Source organism: Drosophila santomea, chromosome 3L, assembly GCF_016746245.2.
Source record: "Drosophila santomea strain STO CAGO 1482 chromosome 3L, Prin_Dsan_1.1, whole genome shotgun sequence".
NCBI classification, from domain to species: Eukaryota; Metazoa; Arthropoda; class Insecta; order Diptera; family Drosophilidae; genus Drosophila; species Drosophila santomea.
In genome coordinates this window covers 24,250,470-24,266,585 of record NC_053018.2, presented here as the reverse complement: position 1 = coordinate 24,266,585, position 16,116 = coordinate 24,250,470, and the positions used below count along the sequence as shown (strand labels likewise).

General features: G+C 43.2%; 1 protein-coding gene across 6 annotated transcripts in view; it reads right to left on the bottom strand.

The window, feature by feature from the left end:
* The window catches only part of LOC120447785 (synaptosomal-associated protein 25), a 237,543-nt gene that overhangs the window by 60,648 nt on the left and 160,779 nt on the right, over positions 1–16,116 (bottom strand). For 5 of the 6 annotated variants that reach the window (XM_039629339.1, XM_039629343.1, XM_039629340.2 and 2 more), the window contains exons 5-6: positions 15,402–15,519; positions 3,261–3,389 (exon numbers count right to left, since the gene is read on the bottom strand). In XM_039629339.1, coding sequence (XP_039485273.1) covers positions 3,261–3,389; positions 15,402–15,519 — 247 coding nt within the window. Of the gene's footprint in view, positions 1–3,256; positions 3,390–15,401; positions 15,520–16,116 lie in introns of those variants that run through there. The other variant, XM_044005932.1, reaches the window with a different exon arrangement.

The window sequence follows — 16,116 nt, the reverse complement described above, 5'->3', positions numbered from 1 at the left end:
CGCAAACCTGTCGCCTGGGTACCTGGCGTTGTGGAAATCCCTGAGGCTTCCGTACGCTTTGCATGAAGATTTCCCGAGTCCTAACTTACCTTCTTAATTCGGAAACTGTATCGGAACGCTCATATATAATTTCGTGCTGAATTTCGGGTTGGAGATTGGCTCGTAAGGTTTCAACCATAGCTCCATCGGACATGGGCTGCCATCCGCAAGAGTTGCGATTACCAACCCGGTAGAAATCATCGAATAATTCGTTTCCGCGTTGCTTTCTCTGGTCTATCTCGGCCCTGATATTCCTGTCAGTTCGGTCGTCTTAAATTGCCCTTTTAGTGCGGCGCATAATTCATACCAGCGCAAAACGGTTACACTTTTGTCGTAACGCCAATACCACTCGCTCGCAATACCCTCGAATAACGTAATGGCATTTTGAGCCACGAGTTGAAGATTACCGTCCAATGTTTGACCGGCTTCGACTCGGTAAATAAAGTCATCGACAACCATTGAAACCTTTCCTGAGAAACGTAGTTTCCAGTTAAGCATTATCAGGGCTATCTTATCCGGTCTAAAGGAGGTCATTGCTGATGCAGGTGACTGGTTTACGCTTCGGGTTGGACCTACATTTGGTCCAGCCTTGTGGAACTGCGTTAGCTGTTTCGTATATTGGGTCTAGCACTACTTGGTTAGACGAAAGGCATGATGTCTGAGCTTGAAATCCCGCAGTGATCGCTTGGGTCAGGCTATTTGTGTGTTGGCCCAAAGCGTCTGCAAAACATTTTGTTTGTTAGGCCAAGGCGGCCGTAATGGCTCCCGAGATAGCCGATCTTATGCTTTCAGCCATTGGTGTCTGAAAATCGATTGTGGGTTCAGTCGGAGGTGAAGGCTGTTCCTGGTTCTTTGGGTTGGACATTGTGGTTTTTTGTTGTAGCCTTTCTTGACTGGTTTTGGACCTAGTTGGTACGTTCTTTTGTGCTCTTGGAGTTTTAGGTTTTGACCCAGAGGGTTGGCTTTCAAGTTCCCCGGACAAGTTTTCGGTAGACGGTAATGAGAGGGAGCTAGAGCAAACAGGACAGATTTTATTTTTCTCCGATTTCGCAGTAAAATTCGGTGAAATTCGTGTCCGCAACTGGTGGTTAGAATTTGGCTAGGATAGGAAATAGTTCTAGCGCAGATGTGCCATATATTTTCGACGCCCACCCTACCTTGATCACCACTAACAATTTGACATAACCGGTGATCCCTACATGTATGCTACATTTTACATGTCATACACCTTCCGACGACGCATGGCCCCCCTCGAGAGATTTACTCGGATTTAAACATTATAAAATTTAATTTCTAACATCGAATAAACTTAAAAACTGATAATATTTTACTTGGAACAGGTTTAGACAACTTATCCTAAATGATTACCCCAAGTTATAAATTTCAAACATCTAGATTTAAATTGTTAAATAAATTTTTGGACTGTGGCGTTCATGTAGATATTATCGCAACAGATATGTAAAAATGTAAAGTTTTTTGTTTTTTAAAAAAAGGAATATTTACGCTCGGCAGGGCATTATGGGTAGGGTAGGTAGGGTAGATAGGGATGTGTATTTTAATTTTAAATTTTTTTAAATTTTGTAGTTTTTATTATTTTATTATTATTATTATGAGAATTTTAGAAAAACGAATATTGGGGACAAGGGTAATTTTATTCATGAGCATTTTTCATTTCAATTATAAATTTCCTTTTTTTTCGAATTTATTATTGATAAACAATGGACTGGAAAAAAGTAGCGCCGCAATAGCTAATTATTTGATTTTCTTTTTCGGCAACTGCTTTCTCAACTGCTTTCTTGGATTTCCCACGATGAAGCGCTTCAAGTGGTTGCCTGAAAAAGAGAAATCAGCTTACACCGCCTTTTAATTCTAAGAGAGCTAATTCTTTTTGATCTGCTCTTTTGAGCCGCTCTCCTACTACGGTACTCTCTCTTCTTTTTACTTCATTCTATTTTGTCACGCCAGTTTAGGCGGGCTTTTGCTTATGTGGTTAGAGGAAGGAAAATGGGATAAAGGGAGAAGAAAAGAAAAGAAAAGAAAAGAAAGGAATTGCCCTACATAAATTCTATTTCTCTTACAAAATAACTTAAATTAGTTTCCTAACATAAGGCGGAATTTATTTTCCGATCGGAATAACTTTGCTGATCTGCTTGGCTGGTTGCCGATCTGCTTAACAAGCACTCGGTAAAGTGTAAAGCGGTGAAGCGGTGTAAGGTTGAATATGTAGAAATGTAGATAATGTAAAGCTGGTACATTCAATTAAATAATGTTCTTGCGCTTAACGGTGGCGCTGCTCACTGATGAACTCCAGAAAAAGACCTCTTGGTCGGGCAATGTATGCATCCCTGGTCTCAGTGGCCTCACTGGTTATTTTTTGAAATAAATTATTCTCCTTTTTTATGCCCTTAACAAAAAAAATCTAAACCACAACACACGCACAAAACTTACCCTCTAGGGGTTGGCACTAAAGTTAACGAAAATATAAAATTTTCACTGCTGATTCACTGGGTATTCTACGTCTCGGTCGAAATTTGCGAGTTTTGGTTGGATTGTCAATTTCTCTTTTTTTGTAATTTTGAGAGATCAAAATTATGGACAGACCGGACGCACTTTCTTAATGGCTCAATTAATGCCCAGTGGCTACCGCTTCGGGTCGGGACCCCGAGTCTGAACTCCGAAAATGCAGTTGGAGAAATGTTCTACATGACGGCCTAATTAACATTTTTCCCGACCTTAAGAACGTCCTAAATGAGTGCCTACTTTTAGGCCGAGATCGCAGACAAGCTACCTTACAAAATGTTCCTTTATTCTTTATCACATGATTCTCGTTTAAAAGCTGACCGTGGATTAACCATCCAGCTTCTTAACTCCCTAGAAAAGGCTCTACTAATCCCTTCCCTATTTTTCCGTTATGGCCAGAAAGGTTTCGTTGTTAATTCTCATAATTTATCGGTGTATTGTTTATTGATTTAAAGATTTTGTCCTAAATGTGTTTTTTGTTGCTGCTTTGCTTTGTTAAATTAAATAAAATACTAGACACTTTTTGGACCAGCTAAAACAGTTTTGGTTATTGTATAAAATGTTTATGACGGCACCACTGATATACCCGTTGTTCGTTTCGAAAAACAATGTTATTTTTATTGACATTATTTAATGGTTTGTTGATATCTCCTATATCTATTTTTTTAAATCTTAGAATTATTTTAGCTTAGTACGCTTACCTGCCGATATAACCCGCTTGAGCCATCATGCCATTTCTATCATCCATCACTCTTTGTGGTTGATTATTTACAACTTTTCCATCATCATTGCCTTTCCATGTCCCATCATCTTCTTTGAATGATTGACTTCTGCAAGTTTTCGAATTTGTTCTTGGTTAAAATGTTTATTTACTTAAACGTAATACTGATATAAAATTATTGCTCAGTTAACAAAAAATATAGTTCTAATCGCTGAACAATCCTTATTTGTTGTTTTAAAGCATATTGTAGTGTATCTACCCTTCGATTATGTAGATTAAATACATTGTGACACTTTGTCATAATAAATAATTAATACAAACTACGCAAAAAGACCACCAAGCATTACACAAGCACTCCAGCTCTTGAAATACGATCTAACGCTTATACATAAGCCGATCGCAGAGCGTGAGAATGCTGAGCATGCACTTAGCAGCCCAAGTGGTCAAGACATATGTACATAACATACATATGTATGCCTTCTGCATACACATGTATACGTATGCGAAATAAAGAGTACATAGTCTTAAGCATACCATGTGCGGGTAATCAAGTGTGTTCCTTGATTACAATCCGGGCTAAATCATTATGTCTCCCCGCAGTCCTCGAAGCTGTGTCATGTCGGGATCGCTTTCTTCCGGAACTAGCAGGCAACCTGCCCTCCTATCGGATCCCCACGGAATTCTTTAAAGGGCCTGCCTGTCCTCCGCTGGGCAGATCGTACCTTTTTTGAGAGCTCTCAAATTGATATATTGATCGGGGCTGATTTTTTTCCGTCCATCATGATGGATAGCACCCGAAAAAATATTTGCGGCTCGCTCCTGGGTCAAGAAACTATTTTCGGGTGGGTGCTAACGGGGCCGATTTCCAATGGTAATCCGAAACGGTTCGCATCCTTCACGACTCAGGTGCACCAGATAGGCGACCTATTCGCTCGACACGCCTTTCCGAAAGTTCTGAGGGGTGGATGATCTACCAGTCCAGATGGTAAAAGATTCTGATTCATATTGCAGAAGGAACTTCATCCAAACTACGAAGAGAGACGCAAGGGGGAGGTACGTGGTGAAGCTTCCGTTTTGCGACCCCGAGAATTCCGGATCCAAATTAAAATATTCGAGGTCCATTGCGTTAGTCCACTGAGCTAGTTTGAGAAACGAGAATCGTTTAAAAAAAGACTTTCCCCCAAAAAAAGAAATATGACACCGTGATCCAGGAGTATCTGCATCTGGGTCATCTGAAAGAAGTTCCGCCGACTCATCATTTTCCGACTTATTATCTTCCTTATCATGCGGTAGTTAAGCCCAAAGGCACCACTACAAAGCTTCGCGTTGTATTTAACGCTTCAATCAATAAGATATCCGAAACTTCGAATTCCAAATAGTTACCTTCGGGGTCAACTGCGCCCCGTTTTTCGCCATTTGAGTACTGCAACAGAGGACGTCTATGTGCCATTTCCAAAAGCCAGCCCCTTCATTAAGCAGCACATGTACGTCGTCGACGTTATGGCAGTGGTGAATTCTGTGAACGAAGTCTGTTGAGAAAGTGGACTTCAAAACAAAGTCCCACGAATTCTATTTCGTCCCGATAATTCTCCCCTACGACAGTAGACTGTCTCGCCTTCTCATCCAATTTGCTCACCAGATTACACTTCACGGCGGTAGTCAATCGATCGTCCGCCTGATCCGATCGAAGTAATGGATTCCTAAATCATTAATCTGGCGAAGGCTGTAATCGTGTAAGAATTGCATGACTACAAGAATAGTCTTCAAACCCAGCTGATGGATGATTTTCCAACAGTCTCATCCTCGAAGTCCTTCACCAACACGGGCATCACGGGAAGGCTATACGAGAGCCTTCCATCTAACTCTGTTTTGTGCTGTCTGTTTAGCATTTTTCCATGTGATGTTTATTTGGGCAAGTTCTTCTTGAGCGGTTCTTCTCCATGTTGCTCTTGGCCTACCTACCCTCCTGCTTCCTTGGGGGTTCAAGTCCAGTGCCATCCTTACTATGCTACTTCCTTATTCGGGTGTGTATCGGGGGCTCGCTCGTAACGCGCCACAGCTCTGTGTTGGCTATTCTGTTTGGCCAGAATATCCCACATATCAGGCAATTGTTGCTGAAAACCTGCAGTTTCTGCGTTACTTTCTTCGTTGCGAGCCATGTCTCACTTCCGTATAGCAGTATGGATTTCACACACGCATTGTAGACACGGAGCTTTGTTCGCCGGCTTATTTCTCTGTTTCTCCAAATGCGGTATAGTCTCCCAAAAGCTGAGCGGGCTTTGCCAAGACGACACGAGACATCATCATCCACTTCTCCATGGTTGGATATTATGGTGCCGAGGTATGGGAAACTGTTGACGAACTGGATTGGGTTCCCATGTATGATGATGTTTCCTTGGTTGGAGTGGTTGAATCGCATAGCTTTTGTTTTTTCTGGCTATCCTGACGAGTTCATCACTTTTCCTCTGTATATCGCCGAGTCTATGAAAGATAAGACAGATGTCGTCTGCATAGTCCAAGTCCTCAAGGTGTCTCCACGTAATTCCGCGCTTGGAAGAGCATACTTCGCTTATTAACTCGCCAACCACGATGTTGAAGAGGAGAGGTGATAGAGGGCATCCTTGCCGAATTCCGGTGTTTGTCTGGAATGGTTCACTTGTTTTTCCGTTGTGCAGTACCGCCAAGTTGGCATCGTCATACATCGATTGCAAATTGCTGCCCTTTCAACTGAGTCGAACGCCTTCTTGAAGTCGATGAATAGGAGGTAAAGCGGGGCTCTCCATTCCACAGCTTACTCGGTAAGTATGCGTAGTGTGTTTGCCTGATTTACGCAACTTCTGTGTGGTCTGATTGTTGGCTCGATTTTTTCCTGGAGGCGTTCGTTCAGCAGTGTAGCTAGGATTTTATAGCTAGTGCTGAGCAGTGTTATCCCTCTCCAGTTGTTGCAGTCGCTAAGGTCGCCTTTCTTGGGGAGCTTCACGATGATTCCGCTTTTCCAGGAGTCAGGTACATATGTATATATGTACATTCCCATATGCGTGCGAAATGTGGATGCAGCGTGTCAGCGATCAGCTGAGTGTCAACTTGGAGCAGTTCGGCTAGTATGTTGTCCTCGCCGGCTGCCCTGCTGCGCTTTAGCTTCTTTATTGCATTTACAATCTCTCTTACATGCGGGGGTGTAGAGGGTATTCTGGTATTCCCACTTGGTGGCGCAATGCTTCTATAGTCCGTAGCCACGTTTGGTGATGTGGTGTGGCTAATTCCCATGAAGTGTTGGCGCTAACTCCGGATTTGTGCATCATCATTGGATAAGAGGTTGTCTTCTAGGTCTCAGACTGGCTGGTTCCGGCAATCCGTGCAATCTGCTGGTATAACGAGCGCATGTTGTTCTCGCCGTCTGCTCGTTCTGCTTCTGTCGCAAGTCTATCCAGTAGCGCTCGTTTGTCCTTTCTGGCCGCTCTTTTCACAGCTCTGCACAGTTCGCGATATTCTTCACGATTCTGTGTGAGCTGGTCTGCCAGAGGCTTCAGGTTGTTTTTCCTTCTAATCAGGTACCAGGTCCCATCAGATATCCAGTCTGCTCTTCCGCGTTGGTGCAGCCCAATTATTTGCTCAGCTGTGGTCCTTAGCTGTCTGCAAGTGGACATCTTTGTGTGGGAATATCGTGCCGCCGATGACCAGTTGGAATACTTGGCAGAGTTCTACTAATCTCTCTCCGTTGTCATTGCGAGTCCCAGTTCCATGTTGGCCCATGACAGACCTTAGTCCGGTGTTGTTGGGACCTACTTTCGCGTTAAAGTCACCCATGAGGATGTTAATGTCACCTTGCCGCGTCTTGCTGAGGGTTGCTGTAAGGGCAGTGTAGATGTCGTCCTTGGTGTCATCTTTGGCGTCTTCCGTCGGGGCATAGCATTTTATGATGTTTATATGTCTAGCTCTACATCTAAATCTGGCTGTCATGAGTCTATCAGAAATGGGTTCCCAGGAGTGCAGTGTCTTTTTATGCGCTTGGAAACATAGATCCCCACCCCGTATCTGCTGCCGTCATTATTGCCACTGTGTAGAACTAGATTGCTATTTGATGTTGTTGTTTCCCCACTGCCAGACCACCTCATCTCACTGATTCCAGCTGTTGCAATATTCTTCATATTCTCCATCTCCGCCTCGAACTGTGCTAGATGGTTCTCTCAGAGTTCTAACGTTCCATTGTCCAATTCGTGTCCGTTTTGATATGCCTATGGTCGTCATCGAATTTGGGGGGCCGTTTATATATAATTCTCCCGTTTCTGTTTCGGTAATCGGTTTTAAGTTTTTCGACCGATCTGCCGATTGGCCAGATGCGGCTTATCTCATTGGTGGGGCTGCTACCTAACGTCATCGAGGAGTGGCGTCTACGGTGATGTTGCTAGTCGTAGAAAAGCGAACAGTCTGGTAACGCGCGTCACGCCCTGCTGTTGTTGCTGTTCGCAGAACACAGGGTGCGCTTGGTAACTATGTGAGGGTTTTTACTCCATATAGCGTGAAGAGGGGGTGAAGCAATTGGGCAAGAGTAAGCTGCCGAAGATTGTTGCAAACGATCGCCCGCGTCCCCGTCGGTGGCCGCAGCAGTAGGCTGTCTACATCCTTTCAACCGCCATCATCGTGCTGGACACGGGCTCGAGGACTTTCGAGGTCGGCGCCATGATCGATCCATTCATGAAGGTGAGCAGGCAGCGTGAAGGTGATCGCCTGCGACGACTAGCGCTCTGCGGAGCTGTACAAAGCCGCAGTAAAGGAGCTGGGGAGGTGTATGAGGGCGCCGGACTTGCGTTAAGCTGGTCCGACGTACCTTGCCGACCCCGGGCAAGGATCTGGATCCCGGCGTCCATCAAGTCGCCGGACCAGATCCCCACCATGCTGCAGCGATGCAACCCGCACCTTCCCACCTCGGACCTCGGGCCAACAAACCAGGATATCCTCATCCTAAACAAGGAGTCCCTAGTTCCCATTGAGGCCGCTAATGGGGAGCTAAACTTCGGCTTCAGCTCAGTGACCATAAAGGTCTACAAATCGGAATCCGCCAAGGAGGATCAGGAAGGCGGTGGAGGAGTGATCGCGGAGATTGCCTCCGAAATCGAAGCATCGGAAACCGAGGACGGCTACTCGACTGATGCCTCAATTCTTCGCAGCCTTGCGAACATGGGTCCAATGACGGACCTAGACACATCGGACGAGGAGGGAGCCGACACTACCGTGGTGGGGATGCCCACAGCAGATGTCCGTAAGGCTTCTGCAAATAAGCCTTCACCACAGTAAGGCAGCTTCCGCTGCTCTTCAACTCCATCTGGCTGAAGATGGAGTCGACATAGTCCTGATCCAGGAACCTTGCATAGTGGGAGGAAAGGTTTCAGGATCGGGGACTAAGGAATATAAGCTTTTAACAGCTTCCAACGAAGGTAAAGTAAGGGCCTGCATCTTAGCCAAAAATCACCTTAGCATTTTTCTGCTCCATAATTACAGCGATGCAGATAACGCGGCAGCCGCCGTGGAGTCAGCCATCTCCGTTCCGAGTGCTGTCATCGTACATGGCCTACGAAAGGCAAAAACAGCCGGATGAGCTGGTAAGGAGACTGGTAGAAGACAGCGAAAAGCAAAACATAGGCCTACTAATAGGCTGTGATGCTAACGCCCACCATACACAATGGGAAAGCACAAACACAAACGACCGCGGTGAGTCCCTTTTCAACTTTATCTTTAGTAGAAATCTTTTCATATGCAACAAAGGTAATGACCCAACCTTTATTATTAAGAACCGAACAGAGGTAATAGACCTAACTCTCGTCTCTAAACCACTATTAGAGAAAGTTACTCACGGGAGGGTGCTAGGTAAACACTCTTTCTCGGACCACATGTATATAGAAACGACCCTCACAACCAACCCCTCAAAGCCACCAGTTTTCTCAAACCCAAGGAAAACAGACTGGCAAAAATACAAAAATATTTTAAGGGGTCTTAATGGATCCCCCTCCATACCTGCAAACAATTTCTAATCTAAACGAACTAGTCTCAATTTTTACCGAATTTTTACAGAAACCTGCAACTATGCACTAAAAAAAGGCCTGTCCCAATAGCAAGCCCAAAAAAAAAGAAAACCTCCCTGTTGTTCAGCAAAACTATCTCCCCTCCTGTGGACCGCCTACAAGAAAGCCCTTGCAAACTACAAAAAAGCCATCAGGAAAGCAAAGCGATCCTCGTGGCATTCCTTCTGCTCAAAAATTGAAAATACATCTGAAGCAGCCAGGCTTAGAAAAATCCTCTCCCAATCGGCCACAACCCTGGGCTACCTTAAAAGAGCAGATGGCTCCTGGACCAGCACGAGTGAGGAATCTCTGGAGATACTTCTCACCTCCCAACATACAAACGCCATACTGGCAAGTATCGAACTGAGCTTAGACCCAAAGGTCTATGGCCCTCCATTGGGCCATACAAATCTGCAGGTCCAGACAATATCATACCCGCACAAATCCAACATGCGGGAAATATAACCATAACCTGGGTTCTGACATTTTTAAAAGGTCCCTACTTCTTGGACACCTACCGCAATCGTGTCTAGAGTCCCGAATTGTCTTTATCCCCAAAGCAGGGAAACCATCACACACGACCCCCAAGAATTTCAGACCAATCAGTCTGTCTTCCTTTGAAAGAATCATCGGCATCTGAGGTCAACTCTCAATCCAAGTCTTAACACAGACACGCAACACGCCTACAAGAAAGGGAAATCGACAGAGACAGCACTACACTCTCTCGTCTCCAAGATAGAAAAATCAATGTCCCAAAAGGAATATGCGCTGGTAGCTTTCCTGGATATAGAAGGGGGTTTTAACAACGTCAACCCAACGGCGATTACCGGAGCCCTGACAGACCTTGGGGTGGACCGCCACTTGGGACTCATAAACCAACTGCTCACCTGCAGGAAGGTTATGTCTTCACTAGGCGCGTCAGCCCTCACTAGGCACGTCAGCAGAGAGACGCGTCCTCTCCCCACTTCTATGGAATATAGCAGTCAACTCGATACAATGCGACATGGAAGGGGGGCTGCAGGATAATAGCCTATGCGGATGACGTTGCTATCATCTTCACAGGCAAATTCCCCCAAACGCTATGCGATCTCATGAGCGAAAAACTCAGTGTTTTTTCCAGCTGGACCAAGAATAACGAATTAGGAATTAACCCCTCAAAGACCGAGCTGCTTCTCTTCACTAGGAAGTATAATATACCAGACCTAGTGCCACCTATCCTCAAAGACTTTCCTTTAGTAGCAGCGCAAGGTACCTGAGCGTAATACTTGACAGGAAACTAAAATGGAACTTGAACCTCACAGTCAGATACAAAAAAGGTTCAATAGAACTCTTCACGTGCAAGAAAGCAATGGGGCTCAAATGGGGCAGGACACCCTATATAGTAAAGTGGATATATACGGCCATCGTCAGACCAATACTACTGTATGGGGTCGTGGTAGAGCTGCGGCACTCTGCATCAGCAGTGCTTTAAGCACCACCCCAAACGAAGCCTTAAATGCCATACTCAATCTCCCAAGCCCAGAACTAGCAGGCATGGAACAGGCCTCAGTAGCGGCAATCAGGCTTAGAGATACCAAACCGTGGAACCCACAAGAAGCGGGTCACTCATGTATCCTAAAATACACTCAAATAGTCCAACGGAGTACATACAAACACCGTTCAACAAAATTATCCATGAGAGGGACGAGTGGAACTGACAGACACCTGGCCCCCAGAATGCTATATGCTTCTATACGGACGGGTCAAAACTACAGAACAGAGTAGGAGGAGGAGTTTACTCCGAACAACTAGGCCTACGCATCTCGTTTAGACTCCTCGATCATTGCAGCGTCTTCCAAGCTGAAGTAGCAGCAATAAGGGACGCCCTAAAGCACTAAAACCGGAAAGCTCACACGTATATATTTTCAGCTATCAAATCGATTGGCTCAATCTCAAGCCACTCAAAAACAGTATCGAATTGCCGCTCATCTTTACACGAGATGACACAACAATTCGTAATCAGCCTTATATGGGTACCCGGACACAGGGACATAGAAAGCATCTCCATCGAGGATGAACTAGTTCGAGAAGGCACTACCGCGCCAAAAGTATGCCTTTAGCCACATGTAAACTACTACTCAGGGAAAACCTAAACCAAAACAGACAATATTGAAAAATACCACACACTGTCACCTAACACTCCAAATATGGCAAAAAATAATCTCTAAAAGAACGTCAAAACTTTTAAGATTACCCAGAGCAAACCTCAGCACTGCTTTGAGAGTCATCACAGGGCATTCGTTGATAGGCACCCATGCAGAGACTAAATGCCCCGTATAATGATTTCTACCGTAGCTGTAGGGAAGAAGAAATGAAAGAAACGGTAGAGCATATACTATGCCACTGTACAGCACTGCAAGCGAAAAGACTTGCTCAACTAGGAAGCGGATTCCTGATAGATACGTCCGACCTATCCGACACCGATTCACATCGGATACAATAAATTCACCAGCGCCTCTGGCTGGGAAAACTGCTAACTTCACACGAACCTCGACGGGTAAAAGGTGAAAACACATACGGTATCACAATGGACCTCTAATGATCTAAGTGCGTCGGATAACCGACGGCCGGTAAAACCTAACCTAACCTACGTAAGGGGGAGAAGAATGTTTACGCCAAAAGGGCGCGAATTTCTAACAGGCAGTGTAAGCGGCCGCAGGCCGTACTAATTGAAACTCCGCCCCCTCCACTGCAATCACTAAATTGCTTATTTTAATCTAAATATATATACGGCTAAAAATGTGAATGTGTGTATGTCAAAAATTACCATTAAAATAAAATATTTTCTATGGCATATTTTACGCTTCTCTACAACATTTTGCATTTTATGATCCATTGCCAAGCCCATTGAGCCTTAGCTATGTAGAATTTCCAAGACGTGCAGTTAATTTACTTAGTCCACTCGCATGTTGATTATTGATGACTGTCAGATTCCTGCGCGGAACGCATTATTATTTAACTCCTCTTTCGGGTGGCAAATAATGTCATTCTCGCATTCCTGGTGTTCCTATAGTGCTTGTGATCTTTTCAGTGATCGATTAGATGCTCGCAGTTCCTTTCTAAGTTGTACTGCGCCGATTAGTTATCCAGCTTAAACTTGTGCCCCATATATTTTCGGCACTGACCGACAGGCTTAATCGACACCACCGAACGGCCGAGTGTACGCCCCATCTCTAGGCATATATATTCTTATTGCTCTTTCCAAATTAATCCTTGCCTTGTCTTTGCCTTGACCTAAAGACTCTGGGAAGGTGAAAAAATGTTTCGAAAATACGCTGGCCTCTTGTGATTGCTAGTGCCGACGAGAGAAAACACTTCGACTTCTAAGGTTTCATATTCATCCTTTTCCGCTAAGCTGAGCTATATTTTCCATCGTTGATACACCATCTTTTTCTACCTCCAGACTTATACTGCTATTCGGTCTGATGGATGCTGCGTTGCCACAATCGCTACTGTACTTGCGCTTCTTCTTAACCCGATTCGTCTGTGTGCCCGTGGTCCTATGGGGCTTTGGATGTGCACATGAACTCCTGGGCGGCTACCGGCCGAATACATTTTGCCAACGTATTTTGTTGCTTAGTCCATTCCTAGAATCTGTTCGTGAAATAATTTCCAGAAAAAATACAATTGGAATTTATCCATGACGTTGCCATGACAGTGTGATATCTTCATGAATTTAAGGTGAGCCACAGCAGTCTGAAAAGCTTGTGGAAATAGGTGGAAGCTAAATGGGCATTTCATGAATTGAATGCATGAGGGATTTTCTATTCACAGGATGAGATTACAAACAATTAGCCAGGATACTTATTGTTTGGGCTTGTTATGCTCATTACTCAAAAGGGTATACAATATTCTATATATATATATTCACAGGCCGAATGACTATCTTAATATCGTTTTGATTGCTCAGCAGATCATCAAATTATTATCTCCTTACTAAAATCTAGCAGCATAAAACCATAGAAATAAAAACGCAAGTACGATTTTCATAACTTTTCCATTGGCATTAATTACCTCGCTGTGTGGACATCGCGTTGCTCATTTCTTGCTGATCTTCCCCTGGTCGTTTATAACCCTTTCAGGCTTAACACGTTTTCCCCGCTAAATGTTGCAGCTGAAAATGGGTGCAATACCCCTCTTTTAAGATCCTTTATGGATGGCCCACTTGTGTTCCGCACAAAAAACCAACTTGCAAGAGCTTAGTCAGCGCTTACACGCAAAACTCGCACACATCAGCCAGTCATGGCATAGCGCATATCTATATGTATTCTATATATTTTCCTTGTATATGTATGTATGTATATATTATCCTTATATAAGTAAGTATGTATATATTCTGCTTGTGTATGTAAAATATGCTTTTTTGTTGTCTGAATTCAACGAGGCATGCAAAATGCCAGCGAAACAGGAGCAGCAACTAGTTGGACTGCAGCTTTAGTTATAAATTATTTTGCGCAATTTTATTTCGTTTCGTACATTGGGGGTATTAGATCACTCCGTCGTGTGGTAGATAGGCAAAAGTGCATAACAGATCCGTTGAAATTTATGAAACAGGTAGAGGAAAAGGCTCCCGACATAAATACCTAAAGAAAATATTAAGAATTCAGATTCTAGAGAAGCCGACTTTGCGAAAGCAGGTTTCAGAAAGTTTCCCAGTCCACCCTCAGCCTGCACAAAACGCTCACAAAATGCTTACTTTTAAAAAAATATAACTCACATCATTTAATCTTGTTAATTGTCTTGGCATTTTCAGCTAGCAACCGCTATTAGCACTTTCCTACACTTTAGGATACTCATATATCGTGACTGCATACGTGACTAATTCGGGACAAAACAAAAATTGTCTGGAAGTCATAAGAAAGCTACTCATACAAATTTCTCGAGACCGACGTATTATCGTAGAAAAAGTTAGAATAGTTTAAGAACTTCAATTCCGCAGATCGGTATTGTTCCATTAAAATTGTACATTGAAAAAATACAAATTATTATACCCGTTCCTCGTAGAGTATTGGTCTTATAAATTTCTATCGATTTGCCAAAAAACCTTTTGCCACGCCCACTCTAGCGCCCATAAACCGCACAAAGCTGCCACGCCCATATTTTTGAAAAATGTTTTGATATTTTTTCATTTTTGCATTAGTCTTGTAAATTGTAAATAAAAAAAATTTGTTTGCCACGCCCACTCTGACTCCCACAAACCGCCAAAGCTGTTGAAGAATCTCCTTCGCACATACACTAGCTGTGTAACGGGTATCAGATAGTCGGGGAACTTGACCATAGCGTCCTCTCTTGATTTTTTTTTAAAAAAGCATACGGTAAAAATTTTAAACACGGAAGGATTTTAATACTTACCGGTTTTGAAGGATTTTTCAATACTAATAAAAAAATATCAAAACAAAAGTGTGGGAATGGCAGCTTTGGGCGATTTGTGGGCGTTAGAGTGGGCGTGGCAAACAAATTTTTTTTCGCGACGTTTATACGGACAGACATACAGACATGGCCAGATCGACTCGGCTATTGATCCTGTTCAAGAATATATATACTTTATTTGGTCGGAAACGCTTCCTTCTGCGTACATACCCTTTTACTCTACGGGTAACGGGTACAATTATCCTTAAAGAGAAACTATGACTACAAAATTCCATATCAACCGAACCACCGATGACAAACAGATCAACGACCACAACGAGTGGGGACGCTCGATTTTAAAGGCGGAGGACTGAAGACCAAAAAAATTTGAAACAACAAATAGCGAAAGATTGCACGCGCATCTGGCCGTGCAGCTGCAATAACCTGAAAATGCAAGATGGAGCGCTTCCCGCGGGAGCGACGACGGCAGCCAACAGCAGCGACGCAGGCAGAGGAAGCGACAGAGCTGGGGGACTATCAAGAAAACTTGTAATTCAAATTTAGTTCCAATTTTTGTGTAAATAAATTCGGACGGGCATGGAATAAATAACCTATCTTTTATTTAACTTATATATAAAGATAATACTGTTATATAATAATAAAATTATACATACTTATTGCACGGGAGAACGCAAATGCCGCAACATTTTTCCATTCCACTTAAATTTTTTTCTGCTTCCCTCATATCGGCATTAATTTGATCCATTCCTTCTTCAATACGATCCAGTTGTTCTAAAAAAAAATATTTAAATTAAAGTTATTGTTTGTTGCTACGTGGACGTCTTGACGTTCTTAAAGAAACTCTTTTAGTCTACTTCACTTTTTCCTTTCATTCTGACTGTTTCTAAGGCAGCTATATGATATAGTCATTGGATTTTGATCAAATTAGATCTAAAATTATATATTTTCAAGGACTTTATAATCAAAAGCTTCAATTGAACATTTAATTTTCCATTTATTTTTCGCACGGAAATTGACATCGACCATGTAAGTTAATTAGAGATAAAAATAACGCTATAATCGAGTTCCCCGACTATTAGATCCTTTTGCCTGTTACATATGTACTTTTCAACGAATCTAATATATACAATTTAAGTCTCTCAACCAAAATTTGACGAAAATTTTGTTATGCACGCCCCTTTTATAAATACTAGGTCATAAAATAAAAACGCAATATAAAAACCAAGGACAAAAATATGCTTGTATTTTTTTTTTTTTTTTACGCGCGAGCCACACCTCCCGCCCAACCGTGTATCGTACGGCTCGAATCGCGGGAATATAGACGCGATATGAGAGACAGTAAAGAACGAGGAAATATATATAACGGGT